Source organism: Ovis canadensis, chromosome 10, assembly GCF_042477335.2.
Source record: "Ovis canadensis isolate MfBH-ARS-UI-01 breed Bighorn chromosome 10, ARS-UI_OviCan_v2, whole genome shotgun sequence".
Classification (NCBI taxonomy): Eukaryota; Metazoa; Chordata; class Mammalia; order Artiodactyla; family Bovidae; genus Ovis; species Ovis canadensis.
The window spans coordinates 89,299,723-89,321,864 of record NC_091254.1 but is presented as its reverse complement, the minus strand read 5'-3'; the positions used below and the strand labels follow the sequence as shown (position 1 = coordinate 89,321,864).

The following is a 22,142-nucleotide window of genomic DNA, read 5'->3' as shown; positions in this document are numbered from 1 at the left end:
GTTTCCTTGTGTGTTCATGATGGTCTTTTTACATAATTTGCTTTTCATTTTCTAGAAGGAAAAATGGCAAGAGTCAACTTGGTATTGTATCAATGACAAGCTTTCCTGTCAGCTAGTCCCAAAGATATCACAGGGTAGAACAGTGTTACTGAATTCAGTCTGCAGTTGAAGGACTTGGATTACTTATGTACCAAACAGAATAACCTTGTTGCCTGTGGTCCTCAAGTGTGCATTTACCCTTCATACCAGAGTGCTGCTTCTGTATCCATATTCTCGTTTGTATCTTTGGGTACCAGCCAGGGGAGAATTCTTCTTTTAAGCCGTGCAAACTTGCTAGCCCCCTCTCCAGCAAAGAGTGCGAGTGGGCAGAAGTCAAGATTGACACAGCAATTTCGTGTTCCCTTGTGGTTTTCTGTCAGCAAGCTGGTACCCACACACGCTAAAGGTTGTTTGAAGTGGGCTTACACATGTTTCCATAGCAGCAGTCATCTTGGTGATTCCTCTCGTTTTTTGGACTTTTTTTTTTCCCTTTTGCTTCTCTGTTCCTCGCTGATGCGGGATTAAACAAACAGCATATTTAGGTCAAGGAAAGAGATGTTTGCTAATATAGATGCTAGGCTAAGCATTCTGGGAGCGAGGTTTCTTGCAGCAGATGAACATTCTTTGTGCCTCCGGCAGCCTCTGCAGCAGGGTGACTGTCTGGCTCCGTCTTTTTCATTTTTGGGCAGGTTCTGAGATTCAGAACAATCCCGAGCAAATCACCGGAGCCGGCAGTTTTCCAGTAACCACATGTACATCTTCTGCTTATTTGTCCTTTGGTATTAACAGTGAGGAAGTCTACTGGAAAAAAATACAGTACTTTAAAGATTTTGGTGCATCTGAGGTGTGTCATCTTGTTTTTTTGCACCACCCCTCCTGTGTTACACTCGGAGCTCGGAATTTTTTTTTTTTTTTTTTTTGTCAGGCGGCTGGGCAGGAGCAGCATCTAGTACAGCAGCTCGGAGCTTCCCTTCTGTTCTGGTGTCGGCAACTGCCTGTCGTGAAGATGGTACAGTGGGAGTCTGCTCTGAAGAGCCAAGGAAGATAGTGTGGAAATGGAGTAGAGATTGCTGGAGACCTGAGCATCCACAGCTTGGGGATGGGCTGCACTACTAGTGTGATTCTGTTTAAAGGCATCCGCACCGTTTTTGAGAGAAACTGTGCTTATATGTGCAAACATCAAGGCGAGAATAATGCCCTTGAATGCACAGCATACAATTGGACAAAAGAAGACTCAGAACTATTGATCGCCTCCTGTCTGGTAAATGCTGTCTCTTAATTAACAAGTAGTTTGTTGGGGTTAGAATGAAACTAGCCTTTGCTGGTAAAGCAAATATACTCATTTATTTCAGTATGCTTATGTGTATATAGCTTGCATGTGTCAGTGGGTAGTGAGTGGCCTTCAGTTGTAAATTGTGAGGTGCCTGTTTGTATGTGTGAGAATGTCATGTGTTAATCAGACCTAAAACACATGCAGAGAGAGCAGCTGCAGTAGGGCATGTGGTCACAGAACAGTTCTCTGAGTTAGCGTTATGAGCTTCCGTGTTCTCAGTATAGTGCCAGAAATAACAGTGGGCGAAGTCGGGATCTAGGGTCTTACGGACGGAACCCTCTACCTGTGATGGTGAATTACTCAGTCCCTTTACCTCTTATCCTTTCACTTGGCTAGATTTTCCTTACTAATGGCTTGTGGTTCGTCCTTTGATTCGGGGCAGAAATGTAAAGGAAACATGAAAGAAAACTGTAATGGGTATGAGAAAGATATTTACAGGCTTATTATTTTAAATCTGGCCGTTTAGAATTTTGTGAGTGAAAGCTCTTGAGAGGCAAAGGAAGCTCAGTTGACATTCCTGTGATGGTTGCTCCTTCCCAGGGCACGAGGAGGTGTCAAGTCACAGATGGGTGTGCCTCTCCACGGCCTTCTCACAAATACCAGGCTCATGAGAAAGCTCCGTGTTGGTTTCCTCCCTCAGAATGCCTTGCTGTTTTCCCTTCTGTTCTATGGCAGTTCTTGTCTAAACAAGTGGGGAATAATACATGTGGGCGTTTTTTGTGGAGGGGGATGGCCAGCAGGAGCCCATGGCCAGAGCAGGGTGTGTGGAACCCCCGAAACCTTCCTGGTCGCGGGCTGTCATCCGAGACCCAGAGGCTGGTGTGCCACATCTCCCCCCCCCGCACCCCACCCTGCTCCCGGGATCAAACCAGGTTGGCCCAGCCTTGCAGGAGCCCCAGGAGAGGATGCGTCTTAGGGAGAGGTTTACGTGGTGTTAGCTCTCAGAATCCCTGGGAGGAAAGGGAAAGAGAGCCTCGGATGAGCCTCAGATGCGTTTTGGAAGGCAGTGAGTGTTACGTGTGGGCATGCAGTTTAAGTGGTGCTGTCTTAACTATTAAATATTTTAAACTCTAAAGTACTTTGGGATATGCTTTTGCGAATGACTGGCATCACAGCTGAGGAGGACTAGCCCATTAGAGTGTCTGTCCCATTAGGGTAGCCCCTCACCCTGGCAGCCCTCGGACTGCCAGCACCTCTCCCATGCCACCAGCCTCCTTCCTGCTCCTGCAGGCCATGCTGACTTGGTGCTTGGTTAACCTGCCTGTGAGAGACCCTGCTTGTTTTTCATTATTGTTCATTGCATGAGGGAATACTAACCTGCCCCGGGGCTTTGTTGGGACTCTAGGACTGGGTGTGGAGCCCTGGTCCTGTGACTCGGGTCAGATGCCTTCAGCTGCCATCCTCGCCCACACCAGCAGACCCTGAAAGTTGACGAGACCACGTGAGCCTGTGGCCGAGGCAGTGTGGGTGGAAGGGTGCATCCTCTCACTCCAAACTGGCCTCCCAGCCTCTCTCTTTCCTTGACCCCTTGGAGTCTTCTCTGTGCGACTGGGAAGGGAAGGCAGACCATCCTTCTGCTCAGAGTCAGATCCAGAATCCTTGAGATGACTGCTGGGTCCGTCCCCGGCCTGCCCTCCAGGCCCTGCTTCCTCCTCGTCGCCTTTCTCCTCACTCCTCTCTCTTTGACCTTTTCTCCTGGGATCTCTACCCGGGCATTTACCTGGTCCACCCTGGCCTCCCGGTGGGCTTTGCCCAGAGTTCCCCGTGGCAGTGAGGCTTCCCTGACCCCTGGTGTAATTGTGCCACACCACCTGCACGCTCTTCTCTGAGTCCCAGCCATACCCCTGACACAGAGTTAGGTAAGACTCATACCTTAAGTATAGTAATAGTAATTATTGCTAAGTGTTACTTACTGTACTTACACAAGAATAAGATTTATGATGGCAGGGGTTTTTGTCTGTTTTACTGACTGCTTCTGCCTTCAACAGTCAGAACAATCCCTGGCTCCTAGTAAATGCTCCGCTAATGAGTGAATTCTGAGGAAATGGTTTTATGGTCCTGAACTCAAACTCAGAGAAGCTGTTGAGAAGATCTTCTGAAACCAGGCTTTTTTTTTTCCCCAAAAAAACATTTTTGTCTTGGAGTTACCCTAAGAAGTTGCATGGTCCTAAGCTGGGCGTTCCAGGGGTTTGCTATGACCCTTCAGCGACAGTTGAGGATGCTGTCTTTGGGTATCATCTAGACTGGCTCTGCTGAGGCCTGTTCCGTGGCGTGGGCTTCTGAGGACCTTCTCATCCTTGGTTTGATCCAGCCAAGCTGTTGATTAAGGGAGAATTCCCATGGCCCTCCCTTGGGCCTGCTCCATACAAAGTAGGCTGATCCTTTGTAGGTCTTTGTCAGGCTCCTCAGCCTTGGTTAGGAGAGTGTCTGTCCTTCTTTCAGCTGACGTAGTGGCTGTGCTTGTGGCTGCACCGTTACTGCCAGCACGGCAGAGCTGTCCCTCACCGCTCCTCAGAGCATAGCCCCCTCCCCGGCCACTCAGTACATAATAAGCCGTATGGAGGAGGAATAGTGCTCATGAGGCCACGACTCTTCTAGAGACTCTAAAATGCCCCAGTTATCTGCCTGTCTGTCCGGATTCACTGGGGTGGACTGGCTCGTTCTGGCCTCAGAGGAATTGCTGCTTCTGAACTAAGCTATGTGCTTTTCTCTTGCCCTTCTCTTGCCCAGTGAAGGGCATGAGAAACATCCTTGCAAAAGTGGTGTCTACCATGAGGGTGTGGAGGGTGCTGCTCATTTGCTTTTGGAATGGCGAAGAGTCACCATAGTGTGGTGACCAAGAGTCCCACATCCACTACTTGCTGGCTGTGTGACTTTGGGAAATTTACCTAACCTCTCTGTTCCTCAGTTTCCTTACCCATTAGATGCAGATAATAACAGTACTTACCTCATAAGGTTTTCAAATGAGTGACTATATCTGAAGTTCTTAGAACAGTGTTTTCATGTAAGTTAGTGCTAATTGTTAGCAATTATAATTATTTCTATTTTTTAGTGTTCCTTTTATGAAGAACCCTGGAAGAAATTTCTTCTCTTCATGCTCTGAATGATGGTGCTTTTCCTGAGGAGCTACTTTGTGTAGCATAAGTGCTAGTTGAATTGTATTTATTTTACATACATTATGATTCATGTAACTGACCTCAGCCACCTCTTCAGTCGACTGTTAAAAGAAAGCTTAGTTTCATACACATGACCTTATTCTAACAGATATATGGGCTCTTTCAAAATGATTTGTTTTATATTTCCTTTAAACTTTGCTTCTTTTTTTCCTGTACTACTATTTTATCACTGCCTGCTCTTTCTCATCGGCTAATCAAAATACTTTGAATCTTCTTCTTGCTTGTAAATCACTTTAAATCCCATTGAAACAAAGCAGAGTATGAGTTAATAAACTAGTAGAGAACTTTGGTGAAGAACAAACCTTCAGGTTGGCTCTGAAGCAAAGTCAGATGTCTTTTTTTGTGTGGGTTAAGTTTCATTTGGGGCAAAATGAGAACTGCAGCCTGGGAGACAGCACCTCAGATCTGTCTGTGAAAAGAGGCAAGGTGGGGAGATCAGTATATATTTGATTTTGGTGAAAGGGGAGGGAGTACATGCAGTCAGGCATACATTTTTCCAGAAGGTTTTGACCAGTCTTGTGAAGCTTTGGCTAGTCATGAGGAACAGTCATCACCATGAAGGATTTTAGTGCTTTTCTAGTTGTGAGGAAATACAGATGTCTTTTTTTTTTTTAATGTTAATTTAATTCCATAAAAATCTTGTTTTGTTTAGCTTTTTTTTTTAAACTTTTATTTTAACATAAGTTGCCTGCTTTTTTTGTTGTTGTTGTGCCAAAGGCTAAATCAGAATTAAGATGTTTTTATATCATTCAGTTAACACGCTGCATGTTACATCTTTATCTGTTACCTAAAAATTACCTGGGTGATTTTTTTAAGATTAGTAAAGTTGACCAAAAATCAGATGTCTCGAGTGCGGACATTAGCTTTGTAAGGCTGCAGCTGTCTGATCTTGTGCAGGAAGTTCTTTTTTCCTTTTATGGCCAAAAGACGTGAATCAGCTCCATGGTTGGTAGTACCTGGGGAAAAGGGCTTCTCTGGCAGTTGTGGACTGACTGAACTTCAAGTGTACCCCTTGAGGATCAGATTGATTTTGACCGGTAATTCTAAACTACAGTGGAGGGGCAGGATTGAGTTAGGGTAAATTTCATTCGTGAATACAGAATTTTCCTAACATTTTCTCTTTTCTAATTAATGGACTGTCCAGGTCATTCAGGAAACACCCTTGAGGGGACTTCCCTGCTGATCTTTTGTCTGGGACCCTGTTCTCCCAATTCAGGGGGCCTGGGAACTAGATCTCGCCATGACGCAACTAAGACCTGGCACAGCCAAATAAAGAAAGAAGTAAACTAATTAGAGTGAAAAAGGAACACCCTTGCGTGCTTCTTTGTGCTGGGTGCTAGACGTACAGAAATAAGGAGGAAGCTCTCCAGTCTCCACTCGGGGAGGAGGCCCCACCCATTGCCCAGGCACCTTCCATGAGAAGGGGCAGCTTAAGCTGAGACAAAACTCTTGTAAATCCCAATTTTTCCTCGTCTGTGAAGGTTTGTGATGGACCCAGCCCCATTGACCAGGACTTGACCTGTTTTCCTCATTGCCGGTGGTAGCTTCTTCCCGTCTTGATGTGTCTACCATGGAAGAATTGAGGAACTGTGGGATTATTCCGTAGCATGTTCTCGTTTTGTGTAATGTAACTGACGTGGGGGAAGCCACTCAGTTCTAACCTTGATAGCAGCTAGGATTCTGTCAGCCCTTCACAAAGAGCACATTACTGCAAGTCGCAAGAGGAGAAGACAAACTCTAATCCTCAGTTTCTTTCATGACATGTTGGGATAACAGAGCGATAATCTTACCCATTGTAAATGGATAGTTGATCTTTTTTTCTTGCCTCCTTAAAGCTTTGAAGTATTTCATGGTCCTCCTATTGAAAGATTTGTTGCAAGTCTTCAACATGTTCTCAACCTTTACTGCTGTATAGAATTTTATACAGGGACCACTTCAGTCTCTCCAGGCGAAACAGGCCTTCCTCATGTGAAACACCAACTGGTTATGAAATTCCTTTGGTTTATTCTGTGTGCACTGTGCAAAGAGAACAGAGCTGGAGGTGATACGATCACAAGAGCCTGCAGCCCTGCCTGTGTGTGTCTGCGGGGCTGCGGGGATGGGTGGGCTGGCGGGAGGGTAGGGGGGAGGTTGCGGTGTAATCAATGACTGGGGTTAGTGGAGACTGGGATAATAATACGCATCAGCTTGAGGCTGTGGGGAAGGTAAAGGCAGGGTCTTTATATTTTTTAGATGTTCTCTCATAACTGTTTCTTGAACTGTGATAACTGTCTTGAGGTGTAAGAAAGCAGAAATCTGCTTGATTGCCTTCTGGAACACTCCTTTGGTTCTTGGTTCAGTCATGGGACCATGGCTTTGTGTTTTCCGTTTTATTTCTCATATCCTTCCTAATGATGCCATGTGGATTTTGTTGCCTGTTTTGACTGGAACAGTAAACTCGGCTGATGTTTTCAAGGAACAGTCTGCTCTGATTCCAAATCCATTTGCTGTGTCCTGGGATTGCGTTGCTTTGTTGATGCTGTGAGTGCAGCCAGCACGAGCTAGCACGAGAGAGTTTATATTGTCCTCCTCTGCAGTGCTTTTTAAGAATTGACCATCTTTTTAATATTTATTAAATCATAAGCAGGAGATTAACATTCATTGTGGAAACCAAGCCTGTGGTGTTTGCTGCACGAAGGTAACCACTGATAGAAACATTTTGAGGCAAACCTTCTAGGTTTCCCTGGTGGCTTAGATGGTAAAGAATCTGCCTGCAGTGCAGGAGAACCCCTGGGTTTGATCCTGGGTTGGGAAGATTCCATGGAGAAGAAAATGGCAACCCACTCCATTAGTCTTGCCTGGAGAATTCCATGGATAGAGGAGCCTTTTGGGCTATAACCCATGGGGTTACAAAGAGTCGAACATGACTGAGTAACTAACACTTCTAGAATTTCATCCACATATAGTCTTATTCATAAAAATCATATAATGGGTTGCTGTGGACTAAATTGTGTTGTCTCCACCACCACCTCCAGTTTGTATGTTGAAGCCCACAACCAATGTGACTACATCTGGAGATAGGGTCTTTAGGATATAATTACGTTAAAGGGGATCATAAGGGTGGGGCCCTAATCCGATAGGACTGTGGCCTTTCTAAGAAGAGTAAGAAATCTCTCTGCCATGTGAGCACACAGTAAGAAGGCAGCTGTCTGCGAGCCAGAATGAGGGTCCTCACCAGGCACCAGCTGACCATGCTGGCACCCTGACCTTGAACTTCAAGCTCCAGAACTGTGAGAAAATAACTTTTTGTTGTTTGAGCCACTAAGTCAGTGATATTTTATTCTGGCAACCCAAGTAATACATAATAGTATACATGGTATTTTGTTATATAGTCTTGTTATTGGCTTGAATAGACTCACAAACATCTTTCCATATCACTGAGTACACATTTATTTTTCATTCTTAATGGTGTCGTTTCATTGTGTGGATAAGCCATTTTGGGCTGCTATTAACGGTATAACATAGACGGAGTGGCTTGCAAACAACTACCATTTCTTTCTTTCCTTCTTTTCTTTTCATATTTATTTGGCTGCACTGGGTCTTAGTTGTGATACACAGGGTTTTCAATCTTTGTTGCAGTATGTGGAATCTTCCAGTTGCAGGATGCAAACTCTTGGTTGTGGCATGTGGGATCTGATTCCCTGCCCAGGATCCGAACCCAGGCCCCCTGCGTTGGAAGCACAGAGTCCCAACCCCTGGACCACCAGGGAAGTCCCCTCCCATTTATTTCCTGTAGGAGGTTGGGAAACCCAGGATGGAGGCATCTACAGATCCAGTACCTGACGGGGACCTGCTTCCTGGCTCACAGATGGCCGTCTTCTCACAGAAGCTTCTCATGGAGGAGGCAGTGAGCGAGCTCTCTGGAGCCTGTTGTGTAAAGAGCCCCAGTCCCCTTCTTGAGGGTTCCACCCCCCAAAGGCTTCCCCTTCAGACAGTGTCACATGGGGAATTTTCAAAAAACAGTCACATTGCAGGAGGTGACATTTTGTTTATTTGTTTGTTCATGACATTGTTATTTATTCTATCACACATTGATTTAAGGGCAAAGATCCACGACCTTGATAATGAATGCTTGGAGTTCTAACATGTGAAACTGCTCATCAAGTGTTCTATATTTTTATAAAATGGACTAAGTTAGGCTCTAAGGCAGACTTAGGCCTAAATTTTTACCTTTTTTTTTTTTGGTACCAACCAATTTGTAGCATTTTGTAAAGTATTAGCTCCCCGTATTCACAAACTTCACACAGACATCTGGAAGTGACATTTTATTTAACACATTACCCAGTATCCCATTTTTTTCCGATTGTAAATGCTGTGATAAACATCTTTCCATATGTAATTTAAACACTTGTTATTTTCTTAGCACAGACTTCTAGACTTGGAATCGCTGCGTCAAAGTATATTTGTTATTTAAGCGGTTTTTATATCTATAGCCAGACTGTCCTCCAGAAATAACTGTTTTGAGATTTTTTTTTTTAATTGAAGACAAGAAAATTTGTTTTCTCCCCTTGTGACTTCAAGCAGTTTGCCTTCATAATTGCTTTTTATTAAGCTGTTGATGGAGGTATCTGCTCAATAGAATATCAACTGAGATCGCTGTATGCTTAGGCAGTAAAACTCACACCAGGGTTCAAATTAGCACTGATTTCGTCTCAACTTCTGGAAGCATGAGCACTAGCGCTAAATCTCCCTGGAGGATTCTGAAATGTTCCATTGTGGAGGCTGGAATGTGTTTGTTCTGGGAGGTCTTCAACCTTTTGGAATTGGTAGCTGTTTCGTAGACATTAAAGAGGAAAGAGCAGCAGAAATACTGAATAGAAACAGATGAGTAAAGGCCATTATTGCTTTGTTCAAGTCTTTGTTCTATATTCAAAGTAGCTGATTTATGTTTCTCCCACAGAAATGGTGAGAAGCAACAACTTTTTTGCTTTTAAAAAATAATGTTGACTGTCTTTCATGTTTAGAATACATAATTATTTTAGAAAATTTAGAGACTACAGGGAAATATAAAAAGGAAAACAAAATCAGCCGTAATCCCACAGCTCAGTTACTGTTTAGCATGTAGTGCGGGCTTCCCTGGTGGCTCAGACAGTAAAGAATCCACCTGCAATGCAGAGGACTCGAGTTCGATCCCTAGGTGGGGAAGATTCCCTGCAGAAGAGAATGGCTACCCACTCCAGTATTCTTGCCTGGAAAATTCTATGGACAGATGAGTCTGGTGGGCTACAGTCCATGGGGTTGCAAAGAGCTGGACAGGACTGAGTGACTGACACTTTCACTTTCACTTCTAACCTGTGGTGCATGTTTTCTGATATCTTTCTGTGCTTATACAAATATCAAAAATAGTTATATCCTGTAAATAGTCCTGATGCCCTTTTCTCTTATCATTTTTATGGCCATTTTCTTATGCCCACAGTGTTCTGCTAACACACCATTTAATATATGCTTCATATTCCACTGTAATGTATATACCAAATTTATTTTAATGCTTTTCTTTTGTTAGGCATTAGATGGTTATAGACTATGTTTGGGCTTACTGAGTACATCTTTACCGAAACATATTTTTATGGATCTATAATTGTTTTTATAGGTTAGATTCATAAACATGAACTTGTTAAGGCAGGAATGAATTTTTTAAAGGCTGTTTAATGCATATTGTTTTATTGCTTGATGATTGATCCACGTTACATTCCTGTGCTGCACCGTCGGTGCTTAGTTGCTCAGTCAAGTCCGATTCTTTGTGACCCCATGGACTGTAGCCCGCCAGGCTCCTCTGTCTATGGGGATTCTCCAGGCAAGAATACTGGAGTGGATGGTCATGCCCTCCTCCAGGGGATCTTCCCAACCCAGGGATCTAACCCGGGTCTCCCACATTGCAGGCAGATACTTTACCGCCTGAGCCACCAGGGAAGCCCAAGAATACGCGAGTGGGTAGCCCATTCCTTTCCAGGGGATCTTCCTGACCCAGGAGTTGAACCAGGGTCTCCGGCACTGCAGGGATATTCTTTACCAGCTGATCTACCCAGTGAATATTAGTCTTGTTTTATATAGCTGATGATTGCCAGCATTATTTTGCCAATTTGAGAGACAAAAGATATAATTTTCAAATTTATATCTTTTGTCATATTCAAGTATTTCTCCATTTTGTCATTTGCCTTTAATTTTGGTGGCTCATATAGTCAAGAATCTGCCTGCAATGAGGGAGACCCGGATTTGATCCCTGGGTTGGGAAGATCCCCTGGAAAAGGGAGTAGCTACCCCCTTCAGTAGTCTTGCCTGGAGAATTCCATGAACAGAGGAGCTCATGGGGTTGCAAAGAGTCGGACACAACTGAGCGACTAACAGCTATAGCACTTATTTTACTAACAGAAGTTTACATGTAAGTGATAAGGATAATGGTCTTTTCCTCTGTGATTTCTTCCATTACTTTTATGGTTAGAAATTCTTGCCTATCTCAGATCAGATATTCACCAGTGTTTTCTTTTGGAATTTGTTTTCTTGATTATTTATTTATTTACTATTATATTTGGCTCTTGCATCCAAGGGTCCTTCTTGCCAACTGGTTTTATGAATGAAGTTTAGTTGGCATTTTTTTCAGGCCATTTTTTTTCAGGTCTATATCTTCTTTCTTAGTGGCAGAACGGAATAGTTGTGACAGAGATCTATAATATGTACTTTCTGACTTAAAATATTTATTAGCTGATCCTTTATAGAAAGTTTGCCAACCCTTGCTTTAGTCAACCTAGAATTTATTTGATGTATAGTTTAGTTGAGGCCCTAATTTGATTCCTTCCTTACCCCTAACGCTCATTTTTCTCAATTTTGTGTTTTGAATAATCCATTCCTTAGACATTGATTTGTGATCCTGTCTTCATTATATTTTCTGTTCCTTTTTGTACTGGGCTTTGTTTTGGGAGTACTCTTTGTCCATTATAGAAGCAAAGCTCTTATCCAGCTGTGAGTTCAATTACAGTTTAATCAAAATGGAAACAAGAAATTTGGAGAAACAAATATTACACTTTTAAGATTTATCTCTAAACAGGTTGTACTGCACACATTGCTGAATTAGGTAGTTTTATAAAGCATATATTGATAAAGGTTCAGGGGCTAAGGGATAAAGACTGAGTGTAGAGTTGTGTGTATTTGAAAATTTGCTCTCTTGTGAAGTAGCCTGCTCATAGAGGAGATCGAGCTTGTCTTTATAAAAACTCTCTGGTGCATTTTGATGAAAGAAACATTCCAGCGTAGCAGCTGCATCCTCAGGTAACCTTGCTTTGAATCTACATTTTTTCGTATCCTGTCTCTGGTAACAAAAGGAGTCCCAGCAAACTACAAGCAGAGGCACTACCAGAGATTCCAAACTAATTGTGTTTGTTTCTATAGGAAAGGTATCTGTATCTTAACAGATGAAGAGTGAATTCTAGTTTTTCCTTTAAGGTAATTAATTTCCCTCCTTACCTACATTTAAATGTGTGTTAAGTTTAGGACATGTGTGTGTGTGTGTGTGTGTGTGAATCTGTATTTGACTGTGTCTACTTGTGTATATGTGTATGTTTTTTGTTGTCATCTCAGTACTGATATATTGGATAAAGTGTTACTTTTTTCATATGTCAGTGAACAATCCAAGGCTTTATCCCAGGATGCATTTCAATAAACATCTATTTTGCTGCCAAGGGAAAACCCATATTCTAGAAAAATGAGGTAGATGTGACTTGTGAGCCTAAGCAGAGGGGCAGGGAGTTGGTTGCCAGTGGATAGACTTTCTCTTCTCTTCTGGAATAGGTTCTGCCTTTGCAGGGTCTGTGTAATGAGAGTTTGCTTATATTATACAGTTCTAAGATGTGGGCTTGGTGGCAGGCAGTCCTATTTGTGACGAGTTTTACCCTTTTGCACATTTGGTATTCCTTGTGTTTTCTGGTCTTATGAAATAGCATCATTAAAGCGTCGTAATAGCATCATCAAAGAATTAGTCTTATAAGTTACTCTTACTTCTCTAGGCTTTATTGTTGAAGAGCAATCAGAAGAGAACCCAAACTTTTTTCTTATTTTTTTCCATTACGTTGGAAAAACTATTTTCTCTGCTGACAGCCTGTGCTGTGCTAAGTCTTTTCAGTCATGTCCACCTCTTTGTGACCCCATGAACTGTAGCCCGCCAGGCTTCTCTGTCCATTGGATTCTCCAGGCAAGAGTACTAGAGTGGGTTGCCATGCCCTCCTCCAGGGGATCTTCCTGACTCAGGGACCGAACCCCTGTCTCTTATCTCTCCTGAATTGACAAGCAGGTTCTTTACCACTGGCGCCACCTGGGAAGCCCTACTAACAACATTTCTGACACCAAATGTGTGGGGTTTTTTCCCTCACATTAAATAATTTGGACTCTTAACTGCCCAGATCTCGTGCAGATCCCCGCAGGTCAAGGGCTCAATTCTACAAGACTTCCTCAAGACTTCCTCCACTTCATATATTCCCAGCTTGTCAGCTGTGCTTCTGACCCACCAGCTATAAATCATTCGGACCTTACCACCACCACTCCCCGCCCCACACCGCCTTGGATTTGATCATTTGCTAGAAAGGCTCACAGAACTTAGAAAAACACTTAAAACACTTCCTATTTCTGGTGTGTTAGAAAAGGTACTACTCAGAAATAGTCAAATGGAGGAGCTATGTGAGGCAGGGTGTGGGGAAGGGCTGAGGGGTTTCCATGCATCTCCAGGCAGGCCTCTCTTCCAGCACCTCTGTGTCTTCACCAGCAAACCCCTTCACCAGCAAAGCTCTGCAAAACCCTCTGTTAGGGTGAACACAGCAGCTCCATTAGGTAGGCATCCGTGTGTGCTAAGTGGCTTCAGTCATTTCAGACTCTCGGTGACCCTAATGACTGTAGCCTGCCAGGCTCCTTTGTCCCTGGGATTCTCCAGGCAAGAATACTGGAGTGGGTTGCCGCGCCTTCCTCCAGGAGATCTTCCCAACCCAGGAGTGGAACCTGTGTCTCCTGTGGATTGCTGACAGCTTCTTTATCGCTGAGTCACCAGGGAAACCCCCATTATGTAGGCACAATTGATTAAATCATTGGCTATTGGTTATTGAACTCAACCTGCAGCCTCTCTCCCGTCCTGGGAAGTCAGGGAGCAGAGCTGAAAGATAAGACCCTCTATTCACAGGATTGGTTCCTCAGGTAACCAACCCCTCCTGTTCTAAGAGTCACCTCGTTAGCATAAACTCAGGCATAGTTGAAAAGGAGTTATTATGTATCACAGGGTACTTCTCTCACCCCTGTTACTCAGAATTACTAGAGTTTCAGAAGTTCTGGGCCAGGAAACAGGGCAGAGAGCAAATACATATTTCATACTATGTCATACCTGATAGCCATTGGATGCCTGCTGAAACAATGGAATGGCCCGCAGTCCATGCTCTCAGAAGGCCTGGTGAACTCCTAAGTGGGGTACAGTGTGATGGGGATAAGCCCAGCCACCACGAGAAAACCTGCAAGGGACTCCTAGCTCACCCTGGGGGCAGAGTGAAGGAAGGAGGAGGAGGTGATGTCTTACTTGAGTCTTGAAGGAGACAAAGAAGTCAACCAGATGAAGGGGTAAGAGAAGGACATGTCTGCAGAAGGAGCAGAGTCCCGGGGAGACAGGGGGAAAGCTGAGACCTCCTTACAGCTGCAGAGGGGGCTATAGAATCAGAAAGGGGGAGACTGGAGGCAGGGGGACCAGGGGTGAAAGCTCTGAGCATCCAGACAAATCTTCTCTGAAGGAGGGCATGGAGGGAACAGGTCAGACCAGAGGGATTTTCTCTGGAGCTAGAATTTACTTGACTGTTGCATGCTGGAAATAGATGAGAGAGCAGGGAATAACAACGCCCAGTCCTCTAACTTGGGAGGTGGTGATGCCATTAATCAAATGCAGGCACGGGAGAGGAGGGGTGGGTTTAAGCATAGCTGGCATGGAGCAGAGAAAGGAGAACAGATCATGGGTTCACTTTTGGTCTTGCTGTGTTCAAATGCCAGAGGAGCCTTCAGGTCAGGGACAGATTCAGCTTTTGTCGGGCCTGAAGTTCCTACAGTTAAGAGCCCTCTTTAAGAGAACTAATAGGAACTCTAAAGACCAACTTAGATACAGGGCTCTGGGAGGGGCCTCTGCCAGGGAGGGGCCTCTGCCAGGCAGGGTCCTGAAGTGTGAGCTTCAGTAATTTCTGGTGAACCTCCTCCTGCGTCCGGGCAGATGCGCAGGCTCCCAGGGGTCCTTTTCCCTCTCTGGTGTCCCTGCTGTGTCCTTCTGCATGTCAGAAAACCCCCAGTTTCCTCTCTGAGCTGCAGGCGGGTCGTCATCTTGTGTAGACTGTTCAGTTCAGTGGTTCACTCGTGTCTGACTCTTTGTGACCCCATGGACTGCAGCACGCCAGGCCTCCCTGTCCATCACCAACTCCCAGAGTTTACTCAAACTCATGTTCATGGAGTCGGTGATGCCATCCAACCATCTCATCCTCTGTCGTCACCCCCTTCTCCTCCTGTCTTCAGTCTTTCCCAGAATCAGGGTCTTTTCCAGTGAGTCAGTTCTTTGCATCAGGTGGCCAAAGTATTGGAGTTTCAGCTTCAGCATCAGTCCTTCCAATGAATATTCAGGTCTGATTTCCTTTAGGATGGACTGGTTGGATCTCCTTGCAGTCCAAGGGACTCTCAAGAGTCTTCTCCAGTACCACAGAAATTAAAGTTAACCCTAGGGTTACCTCAGTGTGAGGAAGGCCTGTACTGTACCTTCCTTCTGACTTTTCAGTGGAAAGGGTACCCTCTTCCCCCATCTCCCTGACACACAAGTGAAACAGAACAAAAGGCTTTTATAGGACCAGGGGTTTGGTTTGTTACCACTCTCTATGACCAAGAGAGCACAATGATGAGAAGTTACGTTCTATTTAGAGCATCAGCAGGAATTGGCAGCCATGTGTATACATTGAACTGCGTGGCACTTCCAGCTTTTCCTGTTAAAGAGTTTTGAGGACTTATTTTACCTAAAGCCTCTTAGAATAAAGTCTTTTAAGTCAAATTTGTGTGGTCTCCTGACAGAGATTAAAAATGTTTTTATAAGAGCAAGTGAATGTAAGGTAGCACATTTAGATAATAATTCCAATAATGTGTACATAAAGAGGTCTCTAGCTGTAAGAGGGCGTGAAGAAGAGAATGTAGAGTCTTTGTTTAGTCTGTGTCTTTGTTACTTGGCTGCAAAGCCTTTTCTTTCAGGGAGATAATTACTGACATTACCAAGGACAAGGTTACATTTGGGTCAGATGTCTTCTCTCCTGCTGCACCTAGGCCTTTGGGACACTCCCCCCGCCAGTGCCTCATCCTCTGGGCAGCCGCCCCCCAACCAGTGTTCCAGAAATCTACCCCCAGTTTCCTTTCACTGTCAGTCTGCGTGTGAATGATCTCAGCTAGATGTTAGGCTCTTATCTGATTAAAACATTCACACCGTGGTATAAATAGCTCACAGAAATGTATCTGTCAAAGGGTGTTTGCACTTTTTAGAGGGGAGTTTCTAACTAAGGGGAGTGCTACAGATGATGGAAGATTTTGTAGCCATTTGTCATTCATTTTCAAACTGCAGAACTGAATGGAGTTTGTATGCTAGTTCCTGTGTGTGTTTGGGGTTTTGTTTGAATTATAGGAGGAGAATGTTTTTACCTCATTTTTCTTTTCCCCCACCCCCCTCCTCCACCCCCAGGTAGGCAAAGGTTTTCTAGATATGTTTATCTAGTAGCTCAGTCTGTAAACAATCTGTCTGCAATGCAGGAGACCCAGGTTCGATTTCTGGGTCAGGAAGATCCCCTGGAGAAGGGAATGGCAACCCACTCCAGTATTCTTTCCTGGAGAATCCCATAGACAGAGGAGTCTGGTGGGCTACAGTCCATGGGGCCCCAAAGAGTCAGACTTGGCTGAGCAACTAAACCACCACAGCACAAACTTTAAATGTTTAACTGGGGACGGGGTGAGATTTTCAGTGATGGCCTTCTCTGCTGCATTTTGCCACCTGCAAGTTACCAAATTCCCAGAAAGAAGAGCATCTTGGAAATTTAGCACATTGCTTTGGAAAGGTTGGCTCCTGCTGTTGTGAACTGAAAATTTCTGCAACTTACACCACTGGGCCTGAAATCCTGGGGCCTTCTAAAGAGGGGGCACTGAGATGTTGCTTCCTGACTCATATCCACGACCTGCTGGTGTTCTGGAGTCAGTGCTGAGAACTGAGTACTACGTCTGGAGAAAGACCTGGTAGAGCAGAAGAGCCAGCGAAAGGGCTGTAAAAGGATGAGTGTGTATTCTTAACTGAAAGTTGGTGTGTGGGAGCTCCTTCTAAGTATGTTCTCTTCAAGAGCCTTGCGCACATGCGTGCTAAGTTGCTTCAGTCGTGTCTGACTCTTTGCAACCCCATGACCGTAGCCCGCCAGGCTCCTCTGTCCATAGGATTCTCCAGGTAAGGATACTAGAGTGAATTGTTACGCTTTCCTCCAGGGGATCCTCCCGACTCAGGGACCAAACATGCATCTCTGCGTCTCCTGCATCGGCAGGGGCATTCTTTACCACTAGTGCCAACTGGGAAGCCCGAGAACCTTGAATCACACCAGAATCTGATTTTCAGGGATGACTGGGGTGTGGGTTATTGAAGGCAGGCAGAGCCCTGAATGTTTTAGCCACTCCTGAAAAGTGGACACCTAGTCTTATTTTTGGTTCCTCGTTGATGCTAACTGGAGTGGGACTTCACCAGTCCCCCTTCAGCAAATGAATAAACGAGGGCACATTGATAGTTTCTGGGAACTTGGAGGGATGCGAGAGAGTTGATGCTGAATTTCCGCTTTCACTTTTCACCCTCAGAACTCAACCACCTTTAGAGCACATCCCTCTTGTGTTATGGAGGGTTGCAGGCAGCTGTCCAAGTCATACTCTCTTGTGACCAGTGCTATAAAACCAGTGGAAACTCTGATGGTTTCTGCAGATGCGTGTTTATCTGAAAAATGCTGGGCCCTGTCCAAAGGGAAAACAGGCAGTAATGGTCTCAATTTCAAAAACAACCTTCAGCCGTACCAAAACTTTAAAACCTTTTTCATTTTTATAATTTCTAATCACCCTCTGTTAAAAATGAAACGTTAAAAAAAAAAAAAAAAGATCACTGAAGCTAAGTTTTAGGATTGCTGATGTTGTCTGTCCTGCAGCCCCAGACTTGGAGCACTTGGCTGCAAGCAGGCAATTCAAGAATTCAGGAGAAGGGTGGGTGATCTTGAAACATGCAAGTGAGTTCATGGTTTAAGAATTTTTTCTATTGGGAAATGAATTTTTTTAAAAAGCCCTTTAAACTCCTTTTTGCTTTTCTTATTAAAAAAGAGTTGTTTTGTTATCGTTTCCTTGGCCGTCTTCATGTGTGTATTCATAAACTGCTCTTACGAACCTTGTCCCAGGCCACATACCCACCCTCTGAGTCTGTGAACACGATTAATGAGTCAGAAAGACTATTGAAGGAACTCAGAGAATTGCCGCACTAGGTTTTGAGAGGACACTTAGACCATTTCTTTCCAAATATACAGTGTTTGAGCTTCCGGTGCCGAACTCTTGAGTCTGGGTTTATCACAGAAGTGAAAGGGGGAGCTGATGCCTCTCTTTGACTTCCTGTCCACTCTGTTGTCTGTGGTTAGATATAACAGAACTGTGTTTCCAAGCTTCCTCACCCTTTTCTCTCTCCTCCACTTACCCCCAGTGACATTGTGGCTGTCTTCTTCCACTACCCACTCACCGTACACTTGGGGTCACATGCTAATTTAGAAAGTAGCCCTCAAGATGAATCCAGCTGCTCTGATCCATAAGCAAATACAGGTGGCCTTGGGTCATCCACCACGACGGACTGTCTGCCCCATCGCTTCTCTCTCTTCCTATTTCAGAATTCATGGAGAGTATCCAGAATGATCTAGAAGAGTTTGTGTGCCAGAGTTTAAGGAATTGGGAGTGTTAGCCGCCAAGCAGCCTCCCTTGAGAAGTGTCCTGGTAGGAGGTAGACTCGGGAAGTCTCAGCCCGGCAGGGTGCTGGGGAGGCTGCCCCGAAGGGGGAGGTGCTGACCGAGACTACGTGCCCTGAACCACAGGCCCTTTACAGACTTTGTGAGCCTTAACGAGCCTCTTGGGTCAGAACCTTGTAAAGTATTTCGGCACCTTGGCTCTGGACTCTGCTGCTGCATGATTCAGACGGAAACCAAAGCCAGGAGTGCTGTAAGTGCACTTGAGGTCAAAAAGGGCTCATCCCACTGGGGATAGGCTTTCTCCGCTTTTCTGCCTGCCTGGCCAGACGATCGGCCCTTTGCCGACAGGAGAGGGTGAGCACAGTTGGAGCCTCAGAGGTGGGCGGTTCCTGTCTTCAGGGGCTTCCGTTTCATTTAGCGAGATGCACCCCGTGTGGCTTTGCTCTGACTCATCTCTTCACCCCTGCCCTGTAGCTCCGTCCTGCTTCCAGGTCCTAGGTTAGCTCTTCTTGGCCGTGACTCACTCACAGAGGACCAGCCGAGTGCGAAGCAGACGTCGTAGGGGGAGGCTGTCAGGTCAGCCGCTGTGGAGTTGCAGTCCCAGGACGTTTCTCAGGTTGGCAGCACATCTTGGCAAGGAGACCAGCCTCTGCCTGCCCCTCTGAGAAGCTCCCCGGGGCGTTAGCAAAGAGGACGCTGGGGGTTCAGCAGGGATGGGTCGGCAGAGGCCGGACCGGGCACCCCATGCTCTCCCTCACTGTGAGGTTGCAAAGTGGTGCTCGGGCTTCTCAGCTGTCCTCCCACCATCCCACGTGGAAGTGTCTTCTGTCCTGTCACAAAGATGCTTGAAACTAGGGGCGTATGTGGGGTCTTCTTGACCACTGAGGACCTCATGTCTCACTGCGGTGGGCTGAGACTCAGCGTCACACAGAAACAGCAGGGTGAGCTCCCAGAAGAAGCCATGGAGGCTGAGCATGGCGAACCCTGGGAGATAGTCTTGAGGACAGAGCCATGGGCGCTGGGGCTGGATGGTGGGTGGGAAGTGCTGAGAGGGCCTGAAGAAGGCGGCCAAAGGATGTTGGCTGGTTTAGAAGACTAACCTGTGTTTCACGTTGGTTTTTATTTCAGGTGTGGCTAATAGGAATCTAATAGTCGAGAAGGAGACGTGTTATTATGGCCCTTGAGGAAGGTCTTCTTTGCAGAGTGTTTTAGGCACGGCAGCTCTGAGGGCTCAGCATGGCTGAGGTTAAACGGAAGGCTTTATTTAGAAGTTTGAGCAAAATTGGATTCTTTTTTTTTTTTTTTTAATCCCACATTTTCGTCTTGGTCCTGATTGGGCATGGGGGCGGGGAACCATACCTTTTCAGTAGAAGGAAAGTGTGATGTCATCTCTGGAGGGGTCACATTTCACTGTCTGGTCCCTGAAGTGAGATATGTGGCCCCTCGGGGGCCCTTGTTAAGCAAGTGTGTTCTAGGGTGAGCACCCTGTGCAGGCCTCTTTTCCTTCTCAGAGGTCAGGGAAACGGGAGCATGCATCCTTTCTTCTTCTTTTTCTTTTTTTTTCTGTTAAATCAGCTAAGAAATAAGTACGCATTGGGCTCAGCACAGATGGAGTTTCTTTGGGTTTCAGAATACTCAGACTTTTTTGTGGAATGCTTATCCTGGCAGAGCAACTTAATTCCACATGAATATTATAATAAGACACAAATACAGGTTTACATGGGAAATCAGGCACTGTGGTCCTGGACATCCTCTTATAACACCCAGCCCATGACCAGGGTGGACAAATGTTGTCCAGGTTCCTTAACTTCCCTGAGCTACCCTTCCTCTTGTGTGAAGGCAGGTTTGGACGGGATTATCTTTTCAAGCTCAGAAACTCATTTATTTTAAAATTGATAATTGGAACGTATATAGATCATCAAAGAAAAGTAAAATACGGTCCAGCCAGAGTATGGGATATAAATATAAGAAACATTAAATAACTGTGTAATATCAGTCTTGGTTTTAGCTTGGGGTGACTTTAGAAGGTGTAAGTCAGCTACTGGTGAATTGCCGTGCGGATCTGGAAAAAAGATGTGTGACCACTGTCATCGCTGAGCTGGTTTGCACCGTGGAAGTGGTGTGGGCGAGGTGGGTTTTCGGTAATTGCTAGTGGTAGCACCTGTGTTACTCAGGGCCCTCATCTTCTTGGGTGATGTCATCCACTCTCATTTTTTAGCCACCACCACCCTGTATGTGGTCTCCCACCGCATCTGCAGCTGAAGCTCTGTTCTTATCTCCATGCATGTGGCCACATGTCATTTTCTGCTTCTGAAAGTTCAGCTCAGTCGCTCAGTCGTGTCTGACTCTTTGCGACCCCATGAACCGCAGCACGCCAGGCCTCCCTGTCCATCACCAACTCCCAGAGTCCACCCAAACTCATGTCCATTGAATTGGTGATGCCATCCAACCATCTCATCCTCTGTTGTCATCCCCTTCTCCTCCTGCCTTTAATCTTTCCCAACATCAGGGTCTTTTCAAATGAGTCAGTTCTTCACATCAGGTGGCCAAAATATTGGAGTTTCAGCTTCTACATCAGTCCTTCCAGTGAACACCCAGGGCTGATCTCCTTTAGGGTGGACTGGTTGGATCTCCTTGCCGTTCAAGGGGCTGTCAAGAATCTTCTCCAACACCACAGTTCAAAAGCATCAGTTCTTCGGTGCTCAGCTTTCTTTATAGTCCAACTCTCACATCTATACATGACTACTGGAAAAACCATAGCCTTGAGTAGATGGACCTTTGTTGACAAAGTAGTGTCTCTGCTTTTTAATATGCTGTCTAGGTTGGTCATAACTTTCCTTCCAAGGAATAAACGTCTTTTTAATTTCATGGCTGCAGTCACCATCTGCAGTGATTTTGGAACACACAAAAAACAAAGTCAGCCACTGTTTCCACATCTATTTGCCATGAAGTAATGGGACCAGATGCCATGATCTTAGTTTTCTGAATGTTGAGCTCTAAGACAACTTTTTCACTCTCCTCTTTCACTTTCATCAAGAGGCTTTTTAGTTCTTCACTTTCTGCCATAAGGGTGGTGTCATCTGCATTTTCTGCTTAAAACCCCTTAATGGCTTCCCGTGCAGCTCAGGCTAAGACGCACAGTCTTTAATGCACCTATCAGCCCGATCTGTACTCTGCTCACCCCGCCAGGCTGAGCCTGTGCTGCTCTCCCCCAGACCACTGCACCGAAGCTGAGTGGGCCATCTTTCAGTTCTCCAAACCCGCAAGCTCTTTTGTGTCTCAGCATCTTGGCACGTGCTGTGCTATCCCCTCTGCCCAGCTCGCTCAGCCATTCTTTATTCAACTGCACTCTTCCTTCTGGCCACGGCTCAAGAGTGTCTCCTTCAGAGAGGCTTATTTGAGCCCAGACTGGTTGAGCATCTTGTACATTTCTTTCAGTGCACTTATCACAGCTGCATGTAAACCAGCAGTTGTGTGGCTCGTTACTTACTGGGTGATTCCATAGGGACCTCTGCACGAGTTTATAGAGACCCTGGACTGCCAACACGTCTCACTGTTCTCCTT

At 45.3% G+C, this 22,142-nt stretch overlaps 1 protein-coding gene across 6 annotated transcripts in view; it reads left to right on the top strand.

The window, feature by feature from the left end:
- The window catches only part of DOCK9 (dedicator of cytokinesis 9), a 288,392-nt gene that overhangs the window by 70,967 nt on the left and 195,283 nt on the right, over positions 1-22,142 (top strand). For 3 of the 6 annotated variants that reach the window (XM_069601933.1, XM_069601932.1, XM_069601928.1), the window contains exon 1: positions 965-1,300. The exons of the other annotated variants lie outside the window; for them this stretch is intronic. In XM_069601933.1, coding sequence (XP_069458034.1) covers positions 1,139-1,300 — 162 coding nt within the window. In that variant the 5' untranslated portion in view covers positions 965-1,138. Of the gene's footprint in view, positions 1-964; positions 1,301-22,142 lie in introns of those variants that run through there. 6 annotated transcript variants of the gene reach the window in all.